The sequence below is a fragment of the Vombatus ursinus genome, unplaced genomic scaffold, assembly GCF_900497805.2.
Source record: "Vombatus ursinus unplaced genomic scaffold, bare-nosed wombat genome assembly UNPS02008996.1, whole genome shotgun sequence".
Taxonomy (NCBI): domain Eukaryota; kingdom Metazoa; phylum Chordata; class Mammalia; order Diprotodontia; family Vombatidae; genus Vombatus; species Vombatus ursinus.
The window spans coordinates 8,291,658-8,315,408 of record NW_020948774.1 but is presented as its reverse complement, the minus strand read 5'-3'; the positions used below and the strand labels follow the sequence as shown (position 1 = coordinate 8,315,408).

The 23,751-nt window shown below is 34.9% G+C and overlaps 1 protein-coding gene across 1 annotated transcript in view; it reads left to right on the top strand.

Moving 5' to 3' along the window:
* SEC14L1 (SEC14 like lipid binding 1) overlaps positions 1-23,751 on the top strand; it is an 83,695-nt gene that overhangs the window by 30,226 nt on the left and 29,718 nt on the right. Inside the window, exons 3-6 of the mRNA XM_027850128.1 lie at positions 14,993-15,142; positions 19,378-19,509; positions 20,255-20,383; positions 21,701-21,929. Of these exons, the coding sequence (XP_027705929.1) occupies positions 14,993-15,142; positions 19,378-19,509; positions 20,255-20,383; positions 21,701-21,929 (640 nt within the window). The remainder of the gene's footprint in view (positions 1-14,992; positions 15,143-19,377; positions 19,510-20,254; positions 20,384-21,700; positions 21,930-23,751) is intronic.

Here is a 23,751-nt window from a genome sequence, read left to right as displayed (position 1 = left end):
CACCATAACAAATATAATAATAATAATGAAAAAGTTTGAAATATTGCAGGAATTACCAAAATGTGACACAGAGACAACAATGTGAGCACATAAAAAATGAAGCCGGTATACTTACTAGGCACAGGGATGCCACAAATCTTCAGTTTGTCCAAAAAAAAAAACCAGTATCTGCGAAGTGCAATAAAATGAGGTATGCCTGTATACTTAAAGATCTTGGTGGAGCAGTGCTTTGAGAGTAACGATGGTGATAGCAATGTGGGGCTGCAGCTGTTCATCTCTGGCACTGGAGCAAAAGGGACAGGTGGTTTGGAACTAGAGACTGCTGGGTCCAGGCCTTGGCCTCCTGTTTTATGACAAGGAAAGCTGACCCTGCTGGGAGGTTAGTGTCTCCTGAAAACTGTGCGGAAGTTCTTCAAAGGTTTAGCTCTCTTCAGTCCCTCTTCCCTTTCTACTGGCTTATTGTTTTAGAGGTATTTTTAAATGATTTGTTCTTTTGTGAATTGTTTTATTTTTCTGGTTCTCTTTATGTAAAACATTTGGGGTCTATACATGACTGTTTCCTTATGTATTTTCTGGTTATGGTCAGAGGTTCAAACTGAAAGAATTCCTGTGGTTTCAGCTATGCAAAAGGAAAGTAGGAAGTTTAGGAATGAAATACCAATCTTTGGCCAATAGTGAGAGGAGAAAAATTTCTTCTCTAAGCTAGGGGCAAATAAACTGGATGATTGGCAAACAATTTAACAGGTTCACAACCTGTTAACATCAAGATCTTAATAGTAGGTCTCAGATGCTTACCTAGTAAATCTCTAATCTGATTTGTGCTGCTATTCCGTGTTCCTGCTACCTACCCTTATCCACACCAATCCCCTTCCCCCATTCTGTTATTCATGGTTTGCCCAGATCCTAAGACCTAGAGAAATACAGCTATCAATCATTCCCTCCCAAACCATAGTGACTTCTTGGAAAGTTAACTATGCAGAAGAGATTGAGACTTGATAATTTTTAAAGTCCCTTTAAGCTTGAAGATCCTTTAAGTACAATGTTTATGAAAGTTTTTATTCAGAGTGTCCCAAAAATCTTAGTGCAATTCAAAGCTATTAAAACTTTAAAGTACACTAAGACATGTGTAGAATGATGCAATTTATGGAAGTAACTGGGGCATTCCTTTGAATCATATTCATAAGTTCATTGATCATATGTAGATCTGCTGCTGTGTTGCGCACCAGCAGATTTTCCAGTGTATTTTCATGGGGATTTTTGAAGGGAAATGCATTATATATACAGGAACCAGGTTTTAAAACTACCCATTAATTCAATTGAACAAATTAATACAAAGACAAAAATTCTTCCCTTAAGGAGCTATATACTTTTTAGATGAAAACAACAGATACCCAAAGATTTAAATACAAAATATATTCAAAGTAGTGACAAAGTAATTTCTAGGGGTAGAAAATGAGGGGGATTCTCAATTCCCAATAGGCTTCTGGTGAAAGAGCTCATTTTTGATGGAAGTTAGTGGTTGATTCTAAAAGGTAAGTTAAGGATTCAGTATCTTCCATGTGCAAGACAATATATGTGGTTCCTGTTCTCAAATAGCTTTCAATATCATAGGTAGCAGAAGATATTTGTAAAACTGAATAAAACTCAACATAGAATATTAATCACATCAATACAAAATGCTGTGAGAGTAGATGAAAGATCATTTCAGCTGTGAGCTACATAAAGGCGGTGATATTTGAACTAGGACTTGAAGGATTTTAACTTGATAGGATTAACTTGATAGGATTTTAACTGGTAAAAATGGTAGGAAGAACTTACTTAAGCATAGAGAATTATATAAAGATGAGAAGATGGGAGAAATTCAAGGCATTTGGAATGATAAGTAGGGCTGTTTGACTAAAGTATAAAGTATTGAGATATGATTGGAAAGTTAGTTTTGAACCATATTATGGAAGACCTTGAATTCCAGGGTAATGACTTTAGACTATTTGGAAGACAATCAATAACCATTGAAAACAAATCTAGAAAGATCAGTCTAAAAACAGTTTTGGGGGCTTAATTGGAGGAGAAAAGCTAGGGGAAGAGGAGGGGAAAAGGAAGGAAGATGGGAAAACCAGGTAGAGATAATTGCTGCTCTTGAGCCTTCAACAACTACCTCTTGCCCTCATGAGGACTCTATGAAGTGGTAGACTGTGATTAGACAGGGATAGCAAAAGTAATGGGTTGTGGGAATTAGCTAGCCATGGCAGTAGTAGTGGGTGGCAGATGAATTAGAATGTTCTCAAAGTTATTCATTCAATAAATATTAATGCCAGGCACTGTGCTAAGCTCTGGGGATATAAAAAGAGGCAAAAGACAGTCCTTGCCTTTTAAGGAGTTCACAATCTAAATGTGGAGACAATAAGCAAATATATACAAACAAGCTATATACAGGATAAATAGGAAATAATGGAGAGGAAAGGCACTAGAATTAAGAGAAATTGGGACAGATTTCCTGTAGAAGGTGGGATTTTAGTTGGGACTTAAAGCCAGGAAAGCCAGTAGGTGAGATGAAGGAGAGCATTCCTGGGAAGGGGGACAGAGGAGATACCAGGAATTGAGAGATCGAGTGTTTTGTTAGTGAACCAGCAATCAGTCCAGTGTCAGGCACAGGCAAGAGATCATCTGTCCTCTTGTGCTTTGTTTGGTATTAAAAACAATGAAGTATATTAGTATAAATGAAGATGGGATTACTGTCTCTAATCTGTGGGAGGATAGGGAATGAGTATTTATTTTCATCCTTTGATGTTATTCAAGTATTTGAAATGCTGTCATTTGGTCTATAATGTTTTCTCTACTTTCACTCTCTTGGGCTTAGATTTCAAGACTATATTTGATACAGAGAAGGATCTATTTTTCTATTTTAATAAATAATTTATATCTTCTATGATATGTATATGTTACTTAATTTTTTTTTTAATGTTTGATAGAATTAAGTTGCAAATCCATCTAGTCTTGAGATTTTTTTGTTTGAGAGTTGATTTATGGCTTGTTTGATCATTTTTTAAAATGGGTTATTTAAATCTTTACTTTCTTGTTCTGTAAGTCTTGATATTTACATTTCTTTAAATATTTAACCATGTCATTGAACTTATCAATTGGCATGGAATGGAGGAATATAGTTTTAAATAATTATTTCATCTTCATTTGTTGTGCATTCTTTTTTTCGTGCTGACAATTTGGTTTTCCGTTTTAATATCAGGTTAGTTAATTTGTTAATGTAGTCATTAAAAACAGCTTAGTTTTATTTATCAATTCAAATTCAAATCAGTTTACCAATATTGCTTTCAGTTTTGTTAATTCCTTCATTTTCTGAATTTCTATTTTGATGTTTCGATGGGATTATTTGGTTTATTTTTCTAGAGTCATTAAATTCTGAAGTGGAAGAGTTGAGTTCAAATTAGGCTTCAAACACTGACTAACAAGTCACTTAAAACTCTGTTTGCTTCAGTTTCCTCAACTGTAAAGGGGGGGATAATAATAACAGTTACCTTCCAGGATTGTTGTGAGGATCAAATGAAATAATATTTGTAAAGCCCTTACTTAGTACATTACTTGGCACTGAGTACGTGCAGAATAGTCTTGTGTTATTTGCATGTGATCAGGTCTTTGTCCTGAGATTGCTTGCAGAACTTGTTCTTTCTGAATTGAATTATTAAATCAAACACTATGTATCTTGGAGTCTATAGCCTTGGGTGGTTTTTGTTTGGTTTGGTATTTTTTTTGGTTTTGCTTTTTACTGGAGGCAATCTGAATTCATTGAAATTTTACTTTCTGCGTTTAGAAGTTCTGGGCAATTCTCTTCTATTATTTTTTACGCTATGGTGTTAAAGTTTTTGTCCTGTTGTGTTTTATGATCCTTAGGTTGTCTCTGCCATCCTGTCTTTAAGATAAATATGTTTCGCTTGCCTAGTAAGCATATTTTCTTTCAACATAACTGTCTTTTGCTTCTTTTCTTCTAGGTTGTCTTTCACGTCTGTGTATTTACATTCTCAATCTATTGTTCTCTTTTGTTTCTTTGGTGAGGCTTGTCATTATAAATTCCATTGTTCTTATTCTTCCTGTTATTTTTGTTCTGTAGGTCATAAATTCTGCTCGCATAATCCTCATTTCTCTGTAGAACTGCTCAGGAACAGCATGTTATGGTTCCATGTTCTCCTCAAATTCTACAAGATCCTTTTATCAAGTCATCATGTGTTGTATTGTTTTCCTTTGTTTTGCAATATTTATTCGTAGATGCCTGAAGTCTTTTTTTTAGATATGGAAGCTGTATTTCCTTCTGTTGTTACTATTTTTCCCGTTGATTCATCTGTTCAAGTTCTTTGAATTTTCTTCTTACAGAAATCTTTGGTAATTTCAGCCCTTTTCCCCACCTTATTTTCCCTGTCACTCACTTCTGACTGCTTTCTTCTGTTTGGTTTCCTTAGTGGTTGGGCCTCAAACAGTCTTAGCCTCCTCCCATGCTAAGCAGTTCATAAAGGGTTCATAAGCCTAGGTCTTTGCCCCAACTGACTTTTGGGTGGTCAGTGCTGGTAGAGTGCTGCACAATACAACCCCCAACTTCACACAAGATGTTGGTGTCCTGGTCTGGTGTCCATTCCAGCTTCCTCTATTCCTTAGTTCTTTGGCCCGGAGCTTTGTTGTGCTATTGCTGTTGGGTTGTGGCTTCAGGTTGGCTTTTGCTTCTGAGGCTATTTGTTGTAGATAGAACAAATTTTTGTAGCCTGGTGGAGTTTCCATGGCACTGGAAAGGGAGGGGGTTACCTGGGAAGAGGGAAGGGGTTACCTGGGAAGAGGGAAGGGATATGGGGTATGGCATGGGTATGGGGTGGCGGTGTTTTATCCTTGGGTTGTATCCTTGGTTCTTCTAGTACAGCTTGCGATGTAAGAAGTCAGGGGAGCAGTGTTGAGTGAGCTCAGGATAATTGAATTCATTTTTTTTAACCTTCTTTTAGGTTCTGGATAGCCTAGACCATGGAGACAGCTGAAGTTGCTTTATAATTTGTTTTGGATAGGTTTGAGAGATCATGGGGATCAGAGAAAATATCTAGTCCTCTATCTTATTGCTCCTGTGACCCAGGAATCCCTACTGAGTAGGTGCTTAATAAACTCTTGTTACTTTCTTCCTTTTGGTGGTATACCAAAATTCACTGATCTGTTTTCTCTTTTGTTGATGAAAGTGTTTAGAGGTATAGAATTGGGGGAAACCCTAAAGGCTGCTTTGGCTCTGCCCCCAGAAGTTTGGAAACGTTGTCTCACATTCCTGACATTTTCTTTGATTATATTACTTATGGTTTTTATTATTTATTCTTGATCCATCAATTCTTTTAGGAGTAGATTATTTAGTCTCATTTAAATTTTAATTCTTGCTACTATAGCTCTCTATTGGATATAATTTTTGTTGTCTTGGGATTTTCCACATTTGCTTGTAAGGTTTTTATGTTCTAATATATAGACAGTTTTTACAATAGCACCATGCACTGCCAAGAAATATGTATTTTTTTGTTGTTGTTGTTATTGTTCCCATTCAGTAATTGTCAGGGATTTATCATATCTAACTTTTCTAAAATTACATTTAGGGTGTCAACTTCTTTATTGTTTATCTTTCGTGTTAGATTTTGTTAGATTTGGCCTATCTATGCTTTTTTTTTTGTTACGTCTGTATAATTTTTACTATCTATTTTTTTCCTGTAAATCAGATGACTTTTCTTTGGTTATTCTGATCCATTCATTGTTTATAGTTTCTTTAAGCATGATAGAGTTTCCTTGTTGATCACGATTGCTAACCCAGCTTTTCTTAATTCACCTGAAGTTCCACCTTACCTTTACTCTGAATCTCTATGGTTCAAGTGCTTTTCTTGTGAACTTAGTATTGTGGGATTCTGCTATCTTATCACTTCTGATATCTTCATCCATTTTATGAGTATTCCATTTACATTCATGGTTGTGATTGTTGATTGTGTATTTCTTTACTTTCTATCCTAAGTTTTGTCCTTCTCTTTCCAAAGAGAACAAGTTATTGAAAGTGTAGTGTACTCAACACTAGCATTCTATAACTGAAGCTATCTCTATTTCTGTTCTGTTGTCCTCTTCCCCTCAGGCAGAGGGAGATCACAGGCTCTTTTTTTTTTGACTTTCTTTCCTTTTAGATCACTCTTCATAATCTGTTCTCTGAAGTTGGAATTGTTTTTCTTATTCCTGATTTCTCTCCAGGTCTGTTTTCTTCAAGAGAAGAAAACCTTTACTCTGTTCCCAGGGAGAATATGTGTTCAGGAATGAACAGTTCAACCTTCCTTTTAACTGTTCACTTAAAAGTGAGATTTCCAGTAATCTTTGAGATAAGCCCATTCCCCACCACCTCAGCTTCCATGTTTTATGTCTTCTCATACACCTCAATTATTTGAGGCAGTAGGTTCTACCCTCTTTCTTCTCTAGCAGGTTCCCTTTTCCTTCATTTTTCTTTCGTTTCTTATAGCCATCAAAACAGAACAAAACCATCTCCAGACCCTTTGTCTCTCTAACCCTTGAAGACACTAGGGTTAGGATTCTATATTTGTTTTCTTACCACTGCTTGCTCCCTTTCTCTTTTGCAATGTTTTGTTTGTTTGTTTGTTTGTTTGTTTTTTCATTTAGTTTGGGAAATTTTTTTGATTTGTTCTTTTTTTGTTTTGTTTTGTTTTGTTTTTTGGCTAGGCAGTGGGGTTAAGTGGCTTGCCCAGGGTCACACAATTAGTACGTGTTAGGTGTCTGAGGCCGGTTTTGAATTCAGGTCCACCTGAATCCAGGGCTGGTGCTCTATGCACTGTGCCACCTAGCTGCCCCTTGATTCATTCTTAAGATTTCATTTGGTATAGGAAGCTCCTGCTAAGGAAATGGTCTCTACCAAGAGAGTTGCCTAGAATACTGAGGAATTAGTTACTTGCCCAGAGTTACATAGCCAGTTTGTATCAAAAATGGAACTTGAGCTTATATTTCTAATTAAGAGATGAGGGCTCTCTACAATGTCTTGTTACTCTCCTGGTGTTGTTAATTTAACATTCCACATTATAACTGTTATCAAAGCAGTTAGATGTTCTGATGATAGTGGTTACAATAAAAACTGTAGTTCATAAACTCTGATGAATCTTGACTTTGTTGTGATTAAAAAGAATGTAATAAAGTTTTCCTGATAATGGAATACATGAAATACTAAGATAACTACTACATTTCAGTGCATGATATGTGAACTACACATGTATTGTCTATTTGCCTTCCAAAATATCTTTTAGTCACATTTTAGAGAAGTTTTAAAACACAAACTTTTTAAGTTCGATTAGTTTGCTTTATTTTTTAAAATAATGCTGTTAGATATCCTTCACTTGATAGTTATAGAAGCTTTCTTTAAATAAATTGAACTATGTTTTGTTTGGCTAATTATCTTTTTAGCAGATCTACGAAAAATTCTTGGAAAGAGTATTAAATTAGTTTTTTACTTTGAAGTGTTCTTAGTAATTTAATCTTGGATTTGGGAGAGACAAAGAACATGTGTGTGATTTTCTTAATCTTTGGGGAAAATGACCTTTGGGATATCAAAATCTTGACTAATGAATATCTCTTATTAGTTCTTACAAATGAAAAGGAAGATCAAACAGCTCCTTTGTGCACTAGTTAAATAGAAGATGGGTGACTGAGTAAGTTAACTGATTTAAATATAGCATTTAGTTCATATGTTTGATAATTCCTTTTTTGTGATTAAATTGGAAAAGGAATTAAAACACTTGTTATAATATTAGAATATTTACGGCCTGTTTTGCGTTAGTTTGGAAACAGTTATTCTGGAGGTGCCTTTAGCATTAAAATATTTGTTTTGCATTATCATACTTTGACTATTAAAGAGAAAATGCATGCCACATTTGCATGCCAAATGTTTTGCATTCTTTCTTAAACTTAAATAAATTGCTTAGATTTTTTTCATGAGACTTCAGGTCTTATGGTATAAATCAGGCCTGTGCAACTTGCAGCCTGCGATTGCTTATGGCCTTTTTTTTCCTCTACATTCAAAAGATGTTTTCCCCTACATTTTTCGGGGCTGCCCAACATCCTTTGGCTGCCGTAAGTACCCTGTAGGCCGCAGATTGTACAGGCCTAGTATAAATTACAGTAAAGCTCCATTAATCTGACCTATTCAAAATAGTACATAATTTGAAGTACATAAATTGTTTCTCAGTCGACTGAATGTACTATTGCTTTATGAATGAGAATAGTAATACTAGCTAACGTTTAAATAGTGCTTTAGGGTTTGTAAAGAACTTTGTAAGTATTACTTCATTTTATGCTCACAATAATACTGGGAGGTAGGTGCTATTATTATTTTACAGATTAGAAAACAGTGACTTGCCCAGGGTCATATAGCTAGTGTCTGAGGTCATAAGTGAACTCAGATCTTCCTGACTCCAGGTCTGGAGCTGCTGAATAATCTGAACCAAGATAATTTAGTCTTTCTTCCCTGCCTCCCCCCATACCCTTGCCTCCATCAGATATTTCAAATAAACAACTTTGGATACTTGAACATAAAAGTAGACAGGGGATTTGAATGTACTTTTATACTTAACCTCCAGGGATATGAGTATTTTTACATTTAATCTCCAAGGGTCACTTCTAATACTAAAATAATAAAATTTATAATAATGTAATAATTTATGTATTTTATCTAATATATAATTTATAAAATAAGATAAAATTTATAATAATAAATGATTGCACATAATTATTTGACTGTATAGTTACCATTTACATTGAATGCCATAGAAAATGGCCTTTCTTCAAGTTAACTAAGACAAATAAAGACAGTTATGTTAGAGTTATAAACAATATAAAATCCAGACTCTAATATAGCTCTTAAACTCTTTTCTTAAAGGGAGAACTACAAACAGTCTCAACATATTTTTTCCTGTTTGAAGAAGAAAAAAAAAGGATCATTTTCTCCCCTAAAAAAAAAAAAAAAAAACGTGAGCTACTGCTAGTGATTGTGTAATGTGAACTGCCATGTGATAAATTGTGATAGGACAAGTAAGGCAGTAAGAAGAAACTCAGTCAGGGGCAGTTAGGTGGCTCAGTGGATTGATTACGCACCAGCCCCGGATTCAGGAGGACCTGATTCAAATCTGGCCTCAGACACATAACACTCACTAACTGTGTGACTCTGGACAAGTCACTTAATTCCAATTGCCTTACCAAAAAAAAAAAAAAAGGAAGAAACTCAGTCAATGATCTTTTACTAAGTCCTTAAAACAAAGGAATACAGTTAAGTAAAAATGCCTGCCAATGCCGTCTTTTTCAAGTACAAACTTTACCATTTTTGCCTTTGATCAAAAACCTTCCATGATTTCCTATTGCTTTTAGGATCAAATACAACCCTCTTACCCACCCATCCACTCTGCCCTAACCTAGCATTTTTAGTTCTTCCCAGCTCTGGCTTGTCAGACATTACTGAGTTCTTTCTTAGAAAGACAAACAAAATTAGGCTGCATGTGTATATTTCTTTCTCTCAAAGCTTGCAGAATGTGTATATAGAGATATGCGTGGGAGTTCATTGTAGACAGTGAACCCCAGGATGAACAGACAAAGGGGATTTTATATTTTCAGAGCAATTCCCTCTCACCTTTCCCTCCCTTTCTGTCTCAGATGCCTATGTCAGCCAAAATTATAGTCTCCATATGTGTTAACCATAATATGAGAAAGGAATTTCTTAAGTGGGTATATTGTAAATACTATAAGATAGGAAAATGTCAAGGTGTCAATTGAAATTATAGATCCAGGCTGTCTGTGTTTGTTCTATCATTAACATGACATAATATAATATAACATGTGTCTATAGAATACCAAGATAAGAAAGGTCCTATTATTCAAGATAGTGTTTCTGTCAAGGCACCTTGTCCTTGGTATAGTCACAAACAGAAGAATGTGCCTGGTTAGCTTCATTTGGCTTTGCAGTTGCTGACACAGTTGCTCCCTCAGAGGGTAAAGCAAAGTATGTCTGTTATGCCAGAAATGTAAAGCATTATGGTAGGTTAAGCTCAGAGTGGTCCAAAATGTCTCTCCTGATTGGCCAATCCAGGTTTTAAGCCTTTCTCAGGTCTTGGGGGTTCAAAATGGTTTGGGAAAGGGTCCACAGACTTTAGTGAACTTTAATGGCCTTATTATTCCTCCTTTTGCCTCTACATTTCAGCTAAGCTAGATTACTAGTTAGCTCTTCTTAACTGGCCATTCTTTCTCCCACCTTTGAACCTTCGTACAATTTTCCCATTTCTGGAATACACCCCCCTCCTCATCCACTTTAGAAACCTTGTCTTCCTTCATGGTTCAGCTCAGATGACATTTCATCTTGAAGTTAGTCACTCAAGGTTATTGTGAGGAATTGTGCTAAGTGCTGGAAATGCAAAAAGAAGCAAAACATGGTCCTTATGCTCAAGGAGCTCACAATCTCACGGGAGAGACAAACAAACAGATGTGTACAGACAAGCTATATACAGAATAAATGGGAAGTAACTAAAAGAGGGAAGGCACTAGAATTAAGAAGGATTGGGAAAGGCTTCCTGTAGAAGATGGGGTTATAGTTGGGACTTTAAAAAACAAAACCAAACCAAACAGTGAAGCAAGTAGTTGGAGATGTAGAAGAAGAACATTCCAGGCTTGGGGCACTGCCAGAGAAAATTCCTGGAGCCAAGATAAATCTCTGTTAAACCTCACATTTGTTAGTGCTATGTCCTTCCTCAGATTCTTATGCATTTATCTGAATATATGTTGTATCCTTCCAGTAGAATTTAAGTTCCTTGAGGGCAAGGATTCTTTCATTTTTGTCTTTGTATCTCCAGCATCTAGCACAAACAGTGTCTTCTCTTTAGTAGGCTTTTAGATGAATTTTTGTTTGCATTTAATTGAATCCTATTCTCTTATCTACCTGGAATTCCCCACCGTCACCCCACAATACCCACCTTCTATAAATTTCAACTTCATATGACAGAGTATATATGATTTCATGTAATCTTTTTCATTTCAGAGGATAATAGATTTAGATCTGAAAAGGAAGTCCAGTCCCCTTTGTTTTCTATATGAGAAAACGGAGTCAGTTTGTCACACAGGTAGTATTTGTCAGAAGAACAAGGATTTGAAACTAGGTCCTCACACTCTAAATCTTTGTACTCTCCCATATTTTCAAAATTAATCATATTCTAGATTGTGAAAGAACTTAATCTTCTGTTATCTTGAACTTTTTAGCTCTTTTATTGCTATACAACTTTCAAAAATTTTTGTTTTGTCTTCCCAAGTAGACTCTGAACTCCTTAAGACTGTCCTATACTACTTTGTATTCCCTCCCCCCCAATTCCTCCCCAGCCCCTGGTACAGTGTTTAGCACTAAACACACTTTTTTTAAAAAAATTTGATAACAAATCTTTAAACAAGATCTTATAGAAATAGATAGTAGACTGAAAGCAATTCCAGTTCTTCTGCAATGTTCTGCAGATATTTGGAACCTTATTTATTTTCGTTTTAAAACTGTTTTTTGGAGTATATGTCACTATTTACAAACATTAGGAACTAATTATATTAAGGTCTGGGACCTTAATATCACTGCTGTCTCCTAGCAAATGACTAATAATCCTATCAATAAGGAGCCTGGTGTATTTAGTTGACTAATTTTGGATCTGATCACACACAGTTCAGTTTTAAGCTACACTTCCTTAAGTGGTGCTACTTTTTAAATGGATCTGCCTAGTAGAATGAAGCATTATAACCATTAAATTTTAAGCTGACAACTTTACTAAAATGTGGTTTTCTTCACTACAAAATCTCAGCTTTTAATATGTCAAAATTACATATGCTTTAAAGTCTGGTTAAGAACTATTATCAAGTTCCTGAATTACAGGCTAAAAAAACCCCATCTCTTTTGAAGGAAGAGTGGGAGTAGGATCATAGGTAGAAGTACATATAATTATCCACATAATTACACAAAACATGGGTTTACTTTTAGTGACAAATCTCAATTGTTGTAAGACCCAAAAGTTTTAGTTCTGCTCCTGAGACATCTGATAGGTTAAATGGAATGAGAATAATACAAAATAGAAGTGAAAGATTACAACAAATTTTCCACAATTGATTTTATGTCTAAAAGGATCATATATAATGCATACTCTTATACTGGATACACTTCAAGTTCTGGATGTGGAGATGTGGAGTGGGAGGTGAGAGGGACAAGATTGAGCTGGATAGGAATGAGGGAGTAGGTTTGTTCAGCAGCAGGAGCAGCAGGAGAGTCAGTATTACTGGGATGAGGAGAATAAAAGAGAAGCAAGAGTGTATAATAATGCATTGAGGAATGACTCTAGGCAAAGTGTTGATGGATGGGGAGAGGTTCTTTGAGGGAGGCAGGTGATTTTAGGTGGTTCACTTTCAGTCCCTAGTGCCCAGTTTCATTGTAAGGGTTATTACTGTATGCTTCAAGTCTTCTCAGATGGTCTGCTCTACAGCCTGGAAGTGCAGGATGGTCCACGAAGTCTGGGAGCCAGATTAGGAGACAGGAAGTAGGAGCTGTTGATGCTCCATGGGAAAATTCTTTTTCTAAAAATAAATTTTTATTGTTGTCTTTTTTTTTTTTTGCATCATAATTGTCTCCAGTTATCCCCAGTATCCTTCCCTACCTCTTCGCAGAGAGTCATCCCCTATAACAATTAGTATATTTTAAAGACAAAAAAAGGAGGAAAAAAATCATCACAACTGATCAATACATTGAAAAAGTCTGAAAACATAAACATGTGCAATGTATAACACCTGTGGACCTCCTACCTGTTTGGGGAGGGTTTGGATTATCCTTTCATCTCTTCATGTCATATTTGATCTTTATAATTTTGTTACATTCATTTTTTTTTTTTTGAGATTACACTTACATTATTGGTGTCATTGTGTATATTGGTTTTTTTGTTTCTGCTTATTTCACTCGGCATCAGTTCATGTGGATCTTTCTGTGCTATATTCATTACATACATCATTTCTTACGGTAATATTCCATTAACTTTCTGTACAACACTTTATTTAGCCATTCCTTTCATGAGAGAATTCTTAACTAAAGGATAGAGGAGATATTAAAAGACAAAAATATAATTTTGACTGCATAACATTAAGTGCTTTTATGTTAGTGAAATAAATGTAAACAATTTAGAAAAGAAAATATAGAATATGGAGTGATATTTGCATAAAATATCATTGTCATAAGATTGAAGTCATCTGAAATATTCAGGGAATCAAATGTGTGTGTGTGTGTGTGTGTATCACCGAGAGCCATTCCCCCCAAATTAGCAAACTATTAAATCATTACACAGGAACATACTCCAAGTAACTAATAGTAAGAAGAAGGTAAAGGGAATAATAAGTCCTGTAGAAGAGCTATGGGAAGACAGGCACACTGATGCATTGACAGTAGAATTGTGAAGTGGTTCAAACATTCTAGTTTTGTTTAACTATGCAGCTGGGTCGCTCAGTAGGTAGAGCACTGGGCCTGGACCCAAGTTCAGATATGGTTTCAGACACTTACTAGTTGTATGACTGTGGACAAGTCACTTAACCTCTGTTTTCCTTGGAGGCAGCTTAGTGAATAGAATACTGGGCCTTGAGTCAGGAAGACCTGAGTGCAAACCTGGCCTCAGACACTTACTAGCTGTGTGACCCAGGGCAAGTCACTTAACCCTGTTTGCCTCGTGCCTTAGTTTTTTCATCTGTAAAATGAGTTGAAGGAGATGGGAAACCACTCCAATAGTTTTGCCCAGAAAACTCTATAGAAAGTGTTGGCGTGTTGTGGTCCATGGGGTCACAAAGAGTTGGACATGACTGAACAACTGAACAACAATTCAGAAAAGCTATTAAACCCTCTATCCTTTGACCTAGCAGCCTCCTGACTAATGGGATTATGTCCTCAAGGAGGTCAAAGTCAGAAACAGTGGTACAATATGTACAAAAATATTTAGAACAACACTTTTTTTTTTTGGCTAGGCAGTGGGGTTAAGTGACTTGCCCAGGGTCACACAGCTAGTAAGTGTCAAGTGTCTGATCAGATTTGAACTCAGATCCTCCTGACTCCAGGGCCAGTGCTCTCTCCACTGCTTCACCTAGCCGTCCCCAGAACAACACTTTTATAGTAGGAAAGAAACAAAGTAGGTGCCCATTGATTGGCAAATGGCTTAAAAAAGCTATGACATATTAATAATGCAGTTAGAAATGAGGAATATGCAGAATTAAAAGGAACATTAAGATCTACATAAACTGATACAGAATAAAGTAACAGAACCAAGAAAATAATATACACGACTCCAACAATGTAAATTAATAGAGCTGTACAAAGAAGTTACATTATGAGTAATGGAAAAAGCAGTGAAATTCCTGGAAAAGAGATAATGAAATCTGATCTCAAACACTGCAACTAAGCCTGATGGTTCTGCTTAAATATTTTTTTTTTTCCCCTCAGAAGAAGGGGAATCCAGAAATCCAGATTTTCAATCCAGAAGGGGGTAGGTGTAAGGACAAAAGGTATCCAATAAAACATTGTGGGTTTTTTTTTTTAATAGTTAAAAAGTTCCAGAATAGAAATTCTTAAGTTGTGGTCCATGGATTTGTTTTTAGAACTATTTTGATAAGTATTTCAATATAATTGGTTTCCTTTGTAATCCTATTTATTTTATGCATTCAAAAGGTTATTCTGAGAAGGGGATCATTGGCTTCACTAGGATGCCAAAGGAATCCATGAATAATTATATATGGTTTTTTCTTTAATGAAAATTTTAATTATAAAGACTGAAATGAATATATACATATGTAATGCTGTTGACAGATTTCTGGAGTTAATTTTGACACTTATTGAGTTTCTATTATATTTTACCGAATTTCATTTTTTTATTAGTTCCTTTTCTCCTTTCTCCTTTTGTAGGCCTATGAAAGGAGATTTCCTACGTGTCCTCTGATTCCAATGTTTGTACACAGCGACACTGTGAATGAATATAAGAGTGATGATGGGGCTATTCATGTCATTGAACGACGCTGTAAACTGGATATAGATGCACCCAGACTATTGAAAAAGGTATTACTTTTTTTTTTCTTTTTTCAATTTATTTTAATTTATCAATAATCACTTCCATATGCTTTTGAGTTTAAAATTTTTCTCCCCCTTCCTCCCCACCACCCTCCCCAAGATGGCGCACAATCTGATATAGGTTATACATTTACATTCCTATTAAACATATTTTCACATTAGTGATGTTGTAAGTGAAAATTAAAACCAATAGGAGGAACCATCAGAAAGAGGAAACAAAACTCAACAGAAGAGAAAAAAATAGCAATTCAACTTCCATAGTTCTTTCTTTGGATATGGATAGCATTTTCCATCACGAGGCCTCTGGAGATGTCTTAGATCCTTGTATTGCTGGGAAGAGTTAAGTTTATTATTATTAGTCATCACACAATGGGGCTGTTATTGTATACAACGTTCTCTTGGTTCTGCTCACTTCACTCAGCATCAGACCATACAAGTCTTTCCAGGTTTTTGTGAAGTCTGCCTGCTCATCATTTCTTATAGCACAATAGTATTCCATCACATTCATATACCACAACTTGCCCAGCCATACCCCAGTTAATGGGCATCCTCTCAATTTCCAATTCTTTGCCACCACAAAAAGAGCTGCTGTGAATATTTTTGTACGTATGGTTCCTCTTCCCTTTTGTATGATCTCTTTGGGATATAGCCCTAAAAGTGCTATTGCTGGGTCAAAGGGTGTACACATTTTTATAGCCCTTTGGGCGCAGTTCCAAATTGTTCTCCAAAATGGTTGGATCATTTCACAACTCCACCAACAATGCATTAGTGTTCCAATTCTCCCACATCTTCTCCAACATTTATCATTTTCCTGTTTTGTCATGTTGGCCAATCTGATAGGTGTGATGTGGTACCTCAGAGCTGTTTTGATTTGCATTTCTCTAATCAATAGCGATTTAGAGCATTTTTTCATGTGACTATAGATGGCTTTAATTTCTTCGTCTGAGAACTGCCTGTTCATATCCTTTGACCATTTATCAATTGGGTAATGGCTTATATTCTTATAATGAAAAAAGGTATTACTAAAGAATATACATATTTATGAGCACCGTGTGGAGCTTTTACAAAAATTGACCATGTATTCAGCACTGAGAAATTGAAAATAAATGTAAAAAAAGGCAGAAATACCCATTCTTTACAGATCAAAACACAATAAAATAGTAATAAATTCAGGGAACATGGACAAAAGACATAGGCCTAAATTGAAACTTAATGAAATAAATTCTAAATGGAATGGATTAAAAAATGAATGATAGAAACAGTAATCATGTGAAAGACAATGATAATAATGAGACAGTGTGCCAGAGTTTCTGAGATACAGCTAAAGCAGTTTCAGAAGAAAAAATCATCTCTAAAAGCCTGTATTAACAAAGTAAAAAAGATAAGCTAAATTAACTAAATGTGAATTTTTAAAAAATGGAATTTCATAGAATAAGTACAAAAGACGAAATCTTGAAAATCAGGAGAAAAATATAAATTGGGAAACCATAAAGACTGTGTACCTGAGGAACAAAACTAAAAGCCAGTCCTTTGAAAAAACTAACAGTTTGATTAAAGGGAGAGCAGAAAATTGTATCAATAAAATAAAAAATAAACAAGATGAAATCACAATACAACCAGAAGAAATAAAAGAATTATCCAAACCTATTATGAATAATTATATGTGAGCAAAACTGAGAATATAAAGGAAATAGAGGATTATATACCCAAACTAACAAAAGACTAAATAGAGATCTTAAATAACCCTAACTCTGAAAAGGAAATAGAACTACCAGTCTGGGAGGGGAAGAAATTTCTGGTTCCTGATGAATTTACAGGAGAATCAAACTTTTAAAGCATAATTAATACCTATACTGCACAAACCATTCTCAAAAACTGAACAAGCAAGCACCCTACCAAACCCATTGTATAAGATAAATGTAGGTGTAATACCTAAATCAGGGAAAGATAAAGCAAAAAAAGGAGTATAATAGACTAATATCATTAATGAATATTGATTTAAAGTTTTTTGAAAATAAAATCTTGGCAAATAGACTAATAATTTGTCTAAGAAATCATTCACTGTGACTAGGTTGGATTTATACTAGGGATGCAAAGATGGTTCAGTAATCAACATAATATATTAAAAACAAAGCATTGAAACCATAATTACTAGGATTCAGATGTAGAAAAATCTTTGACAAAGTAAAATGTTCACTAATGCTAAAAACCTTACAAAATATAGACATAGAGGACTCTTTTAAAAAAATTAATATAAGCACTAACTACTACCAAAAAATTAAGATTATATACAGTTGGGATACACTAGAAACCTGCTCTTATTGAGAGTAAAAACAAGGATACCTCCTCTAGTCACTGCTATTTTAAATAGTTTTTAATGATCCTAGAAGTAGTAATAAGATGAGATAAGGTTTAAATAGGCAAAGAGGTGACAGAACTATCCCTGTTTGCTGATGACATGATGGTTTACTTAAAATGTCCTGGAGAACTGTCAAATTAACAACTTGAGAAAATAGCTTCAGCACAGTTGCAGGCTGCAAAATAAGCCAATACAAATCAATAGCATTTTTATATAATAACAAATCCAAGAGGCAAAATAAATTCTATAAGATATTTGGGAATAAAAGGCACTTGATAATTGCATAGTTTCAATTACAAAATGCTTCTTAAAGAAATAAAGAACAACTTAAATAGCTGGATAAATATTTAGCGCTCATGGCTGAGCTTTGCTTTGTGATAAAAATTATAATACTATTAAAGTTATAGTTTTAATACTATATCAGTCATACTACTAAAGGGATACTTTATAGAGCTAGATAAAATAGTAATGAAATTCATTTGGAAGCACAAAAGTTCTTAGAATATCCAGGGAAATAATGAAAAAAAAATTCCACAAATTAAAAATGGATACATGATCTTAAAATTAACTGAATATGCCATTAAAAAATTCAAAGAGAAGCAGATCATATACCTTTAAAGGTATGGTTAGGGGATACATTCTTAACCAAACAATGGACAATTAGCAAAAAATAAAATTGATAGTTTTGATTACATGAAATTGAAGAGCTTCTGCACAAACAAAAATAATCAGAAGGGAGGCAGTTGTCTGGGATCTTTGGATCAAATCTCTGACAAAAATTTGGTCTCTACAATATATAAACAACTAACAAATATATTAAGACCAAAAGCTATTCCCCTGTAGAGAAGTGGACAAAGGATGTAAACAGACAGCTCCCAAGTGAAGAATTACAAACTGTTAACAACAATATTAAATAATACTACAAATTGGTACTAATAAATGAAATAAAAATCAAAATAATCCCCAGGTTTTACTTTATACTTAGCAGTTTGACAAATATGACAGAAAATTGGAATAGTCAATGTTGGGTTGTAGGAAGATAGGTACACTATTCCATTGTTGATGGAGTTGCGAATAAGTACAGCCATTTTGGAAAGCAAATTGGAATTATGTAAATAAAGTGGCTAAACCTTTGACCCAAAGATTCTACTGCTGAGTATATGCCTCAAAGAAATCATTGACAAAAATGGAAGGCTCCATATGTCTTAAAATATTTATAGAAGCACTTTTTTTTATTTGCAAAGAATTGGGAACAAAATTGATAGCTGTTGATGAGGGAATTGCTAAACTAATTGTGGTACATGAATGTAATGGAATATTGCAATGTTGAAAAAAATGACAAATATGATAAATATAGAGAAGCATGGAAAGACTTACATGGACTGATGCAAAGTAAAACAGCCAGGAAAATGATATACACAGTGACTGCAGTAATATAAAATGAAGCAACTGTAACCATAAAACAAAAAAATGAATTTTGCAAAACTATAAAGAACAAGCCTGCCCTCAAAGGAAAGGTATGAAGAGATAGTTGATTGTCCTCCTTTGTAAAGGGATGTCTTCTAGGTGCAGAGCAAGGTATATAATGTCCTTTTTTTTTTTTTTTTTCTTGATGTATTGGTAGGTTTTGCTAAATTTTCTCCCTTTGCCTTTAAAAAAAAATCCTTTGTTATAATGTGTGGCTCTTTCAGTTGAGGGAGTGGGAGGAACACAGAGTAAAATCTAGGTGATATAAAAACAAATGTGATCAGTAAAAATCTATTTAAAAAAAATTTTTTAAAATAAAAACTCACTCACTCCATCCCCATGGAGATAGCTACTACATATTAACTACCATTAATACAAATCTTATATCTTTTTTTAGATTGCAGGAGTTGATTATGTTTACTTTGTTCAGAAAAATTCATTAAACCGCCGGGAACGGACCTTGCATATAGAGGCTCATAATGAAACGTTTTCCAACCGGGTCATCATTAACGAGTACTGCTGTTACACAGTGAGTAATCTGGAATGACAAAGAAGGGTCCTGGTAAGCATTTGGTATTATGTGCCCCCAGCAACACTGTGTTGACAGATTGGCTTCTCCTAGTATGTTTTGTTTATCACCAGAAGCAAATAAGAATATTCCACTAAATTACTAAGGATGTGTTGGCTCATCCTTGCTTTCAAACAATCCTGTTTCGCATTCTCTTGAGCAACTCTCCTATCAAAAACTTCATTATTGTCATTCATGAGTTCCATTTAGTAGGAGCCTAGTCTAGCAATAATACAGTTCTTAACACATTACTGTTATGAGAATTGTACTTTACTAGTAATGCTCTCCAATGAAGTACCACTTTCATTCTGACCCCATTCTTGCTTTCCAAGAATACTTGTAGGGGAGCTCTGGATAATTTTTAACATGTGAATTAGAACTAAAGAAGACAGTACCAGAACTTTTCTTTACTCTTACTATGCCCTTAATATATTTGTTGAATTGGATTCAATTTCTGTTTCTAACTTAAATGTAAAATAATCATTTGAATGTTTTTTTAATTTAGAAATTAAAAAAAAATTTATTTGGGCCTTTATGATTTTGAACCAGGTTTTATAATTTTTCTACATAATTTTATGAGGAATGATAGGAATTCTAGTTAAATCTACTTCATGCTTTCATTACAGGTTGCTTAACAGTTTGAATAGACTATGTGATTGTCACTTGCCAAAATAGGTCATTTGAATGCTTTCTTTCTTGCTTGCAGGTTCACCCTGATAATGAAGACTGGACCTGCTTTGAACAGTCTGCAAGTCTGGATATTAAATCTTTCTTTGGTTTTGAAAGCACTGTGGAAAAGATTGCAATGAAACAGTATACCAGCAACATTAAAAAAGTAAGTCTTGGCATAGGATTTTACAGGGAAAAAAGGCCATCTCTGAGGTGGTCTCAGTTGGCATTCTTTCCTGAGGGTGGGGGAATGGACTAGATTAGGTGAGTGGCAAATGTTGGTGCTAAAAGTATAAGTGGTTAATGGAAATAGGAAAGCTGTTTTATTTCTGTCCCATTAAAATCCTCCAGTAGTGTTGGGAAAGGAGCATAACATTCATAGCCTGCTTGGAAACTGACTGGATTCATTTGTAAAATCTCAACCAGTGCATTGGGAACTATTAGATGATTTTACAAGACCTACCTCAGATCACTGAAGTATAGCCTTATCTTCTCTAGAAGGCCCTGTCTGCTAAAATTTCACATATAACAATTTCAAAGTTAAAGAATTTTGTTTTTATGGTGAGTCTGTCAATGGGAAATTATTGAATGGTTAATAGGCTTGTTTCTATCTTGTGGTTGGATTTGGTACACCAAGTCAAGGCAACAAGCAATATTGTTATTGGTTGTGTAGAAAAATCCTGCTGTTGGGCTAGACTTAGTCCTTAGAGGCAACATAATATAGTGAAAAGTTTCTAGGATCATAGATAATAAAATTGGAAGGGACTTTGGAGTCTTCTCTTCTAACCCCCTCATTTTACAGATGAAAAAACTGGGTCCCAGAGAGGTTAGGTGACTTGTTCAAGATTTCACATGAATTAAGCAGCTGAGCTGAGAATCAAACTTAGGTACTCTGACTTTAAATTCAGTGTTCTTTCCATTACACTATGAGTCCCAGTGTGTTCGACTTAGGTTCAAGAGAGTCTTGGGTTTGAATTATGCCTCTTAATATTTACTGTCTGAACACTCAAGAGCAAGCCACTTAACCTTTTTGTGCCCCATTTTCCTAATCCATAAAATTTGGGCTTTGGACTAGATAATGTTCAAGGTTCCTTCTATTCCTCAACCTACATTTCTGTGATCTTTTTACTGTATCATACTATCTCTAGATACCAAGTCTAACCTGAGTGGATAGCATTTTCCTGCCTAGTAGCGCATCTACCTCACAGTCCTGCCTAAATATTAAATGAAATAATAATATATGTAAAGCATATTTTCAGCTTAAAGTGCTATGTAAATATAATTATCATTGTTACCTGTAATACACAGGCCTTTTCCAGGAAGAGGGAATTAAAAATAAAAATAAACAGATGGTTTGAGATACTGTTCCTCTATTTTGATTTGTAGCATTCATTTTTGATAACATGTTTGTAAAAACCTTTGAGAGATGGATAATTTATATATTATGTATTTCCTTTTCATAAAATGAGACTTTGTTTTAAAGGGAAAAGAAATCATTGAATATTACCTGCATGAGTTAGAGGAAGAAGGCATCACATTTGTACCCCGCTGGACTCCTTCAGTCTCATGCTCCTCAAAGAAAACTTCATCTTGCAGTAAACTACCAGTGTCAACTGCTATTAGCATACCAGATACACCACCGAAGGAAGGATTAAATAATGAAATTCTTAACTCTAACAATTCATCCGAGCTTGTGGTTGGGACACCTGATGGTAAGATGTTTTATTCCTAATATAGTTCTTATTTTATTTCAAGAGTTGAAGAGTTAGAAGTCACCTAAAGGGCAATGGAGAGGAGTATTATGGGAATGAGTAGGAGTACAACTCATTACCAACAAAGAATATAAAGGAGCGGCATTGCAAAGGATGTCACCAGAGACCTGTGTGACCTGAAAAGGAGGTAGCGTAGTCATCTGTAAGGGAGCTAACTGATATACAGATGAAGTGCTCCATTGATATTCATGCACTGTCAGGAGGAAAGCTGTCACCCATAAAGACCTAAGGAAACATATAGATAATTGTTGCATACAATGAGATTTTTCACAATTGGAAGGAATATGTACATCCAAGTGTAGTTCTATGTTACATATTTATTAGGCAAAAAAAAAAACCTAGTAGAAAACTGGCACTTAGAGGATAATCCCATTAGAAGTGATAAAGGGTCCTAGTTGCTTTATCTTTTCCAATTTCTTTGAGAAATTTGACTGTTATTTGATGGCATGATGGACTTTGGAGTAGTCCATGTCCCCGTAGTCTAGTGAAGCACAATCCTGAGTGACTGATTAATTTCATCACTTTTTTTCCTAGAGTAGAGCAGGCAGATAGTATGATGTAGAGGAAAGGATGCTTTATTTGGAGTCAGAGGACCTGAGTTCAAATCCTGGTGCTGTCACTACTATCTGTGTGATCTTGGAAAGTCATTTAACCTCTTTTTCCTCATCTCTAAGGTATCTTTTGGATCTATATCTTTGATCTTATGGTCCTACATCCCCTTCATATCCAAATGTATCCCTCTACTCAGTGACCTATCGCTTTTTAACAAAAATTGTCAAAGAGAGGGAAAAACTTTCAAGCAAAATTAACCACCATATCAGCTGACACCATATGCAGTGCTTCACATCCATACTCTTCTCCCCCCATATCTATAAAGAAGGGAGATCTGTTCCCATATTTCTTCTTTAAGGCCAAACTTGGTCTTTAAGATTACACAGCATTTGAATTTACTTTTTTGTTGTTCTTTCTGTTTACTTGTTGTAGCCATTATGGATGTTCTCATGATTCTATTTATTTCATGTTGTATTAATTTCTGTAAGTGTTCCCGCAGTTCTCTGTATTCCTATTTATTGTTTCTATTCATATACCATAGGGTGTTTAGCCATTCCCCAACTGATGGGCATCTGCTTTATTTCCAGTTTTTTGGACTCCTTGTGGTATATGCCTAACAGTGGGTATCTCAGGCTCAAAGGGTATAGACATCTAGATGCCACAACCCCTCTATCATTGACTTTTCTGCATTTTGTTAGGTAAAATGATATAGCTCTATCAGATTATGCGCTGTCTTGGGGAGGGTGGTGGGGAGGAAGGGGGAGAAAAATTTTAAACTCAAAAGCATATGGAAGTGATTATTGATAAATCAAAATAAATTTATAAAAAATTTTTTTTTAAAAAAATGATATACCTCTTTGAGATTTGAAAGTACTTTACGTACATTATCTCATTTGAGCCTTAAAACAACCCTGTGAAGCAGTTATCGTAGATATTATCCCCATTTTACAAATAAGGAAACTAGGGCTTAGAAAGAAATTAAGTAACTTGCCCGTGATATCACAGCTAGTACACATCAGAGTTAGAATTTAAACCCAGGTCTTGCTGAATTAAAATTGATTTACCATGCCACATTCCTCCTTTCTAACATGAATACCATCTAGCTAAAAATTTTCTTTCCCTCAAGTTTTTCTAGAACATTTTTTATCTCTTTGGTCTCCATCATACGCTACCTTGTGACATGTGTATTTGATATATTACCTTCTTCCCT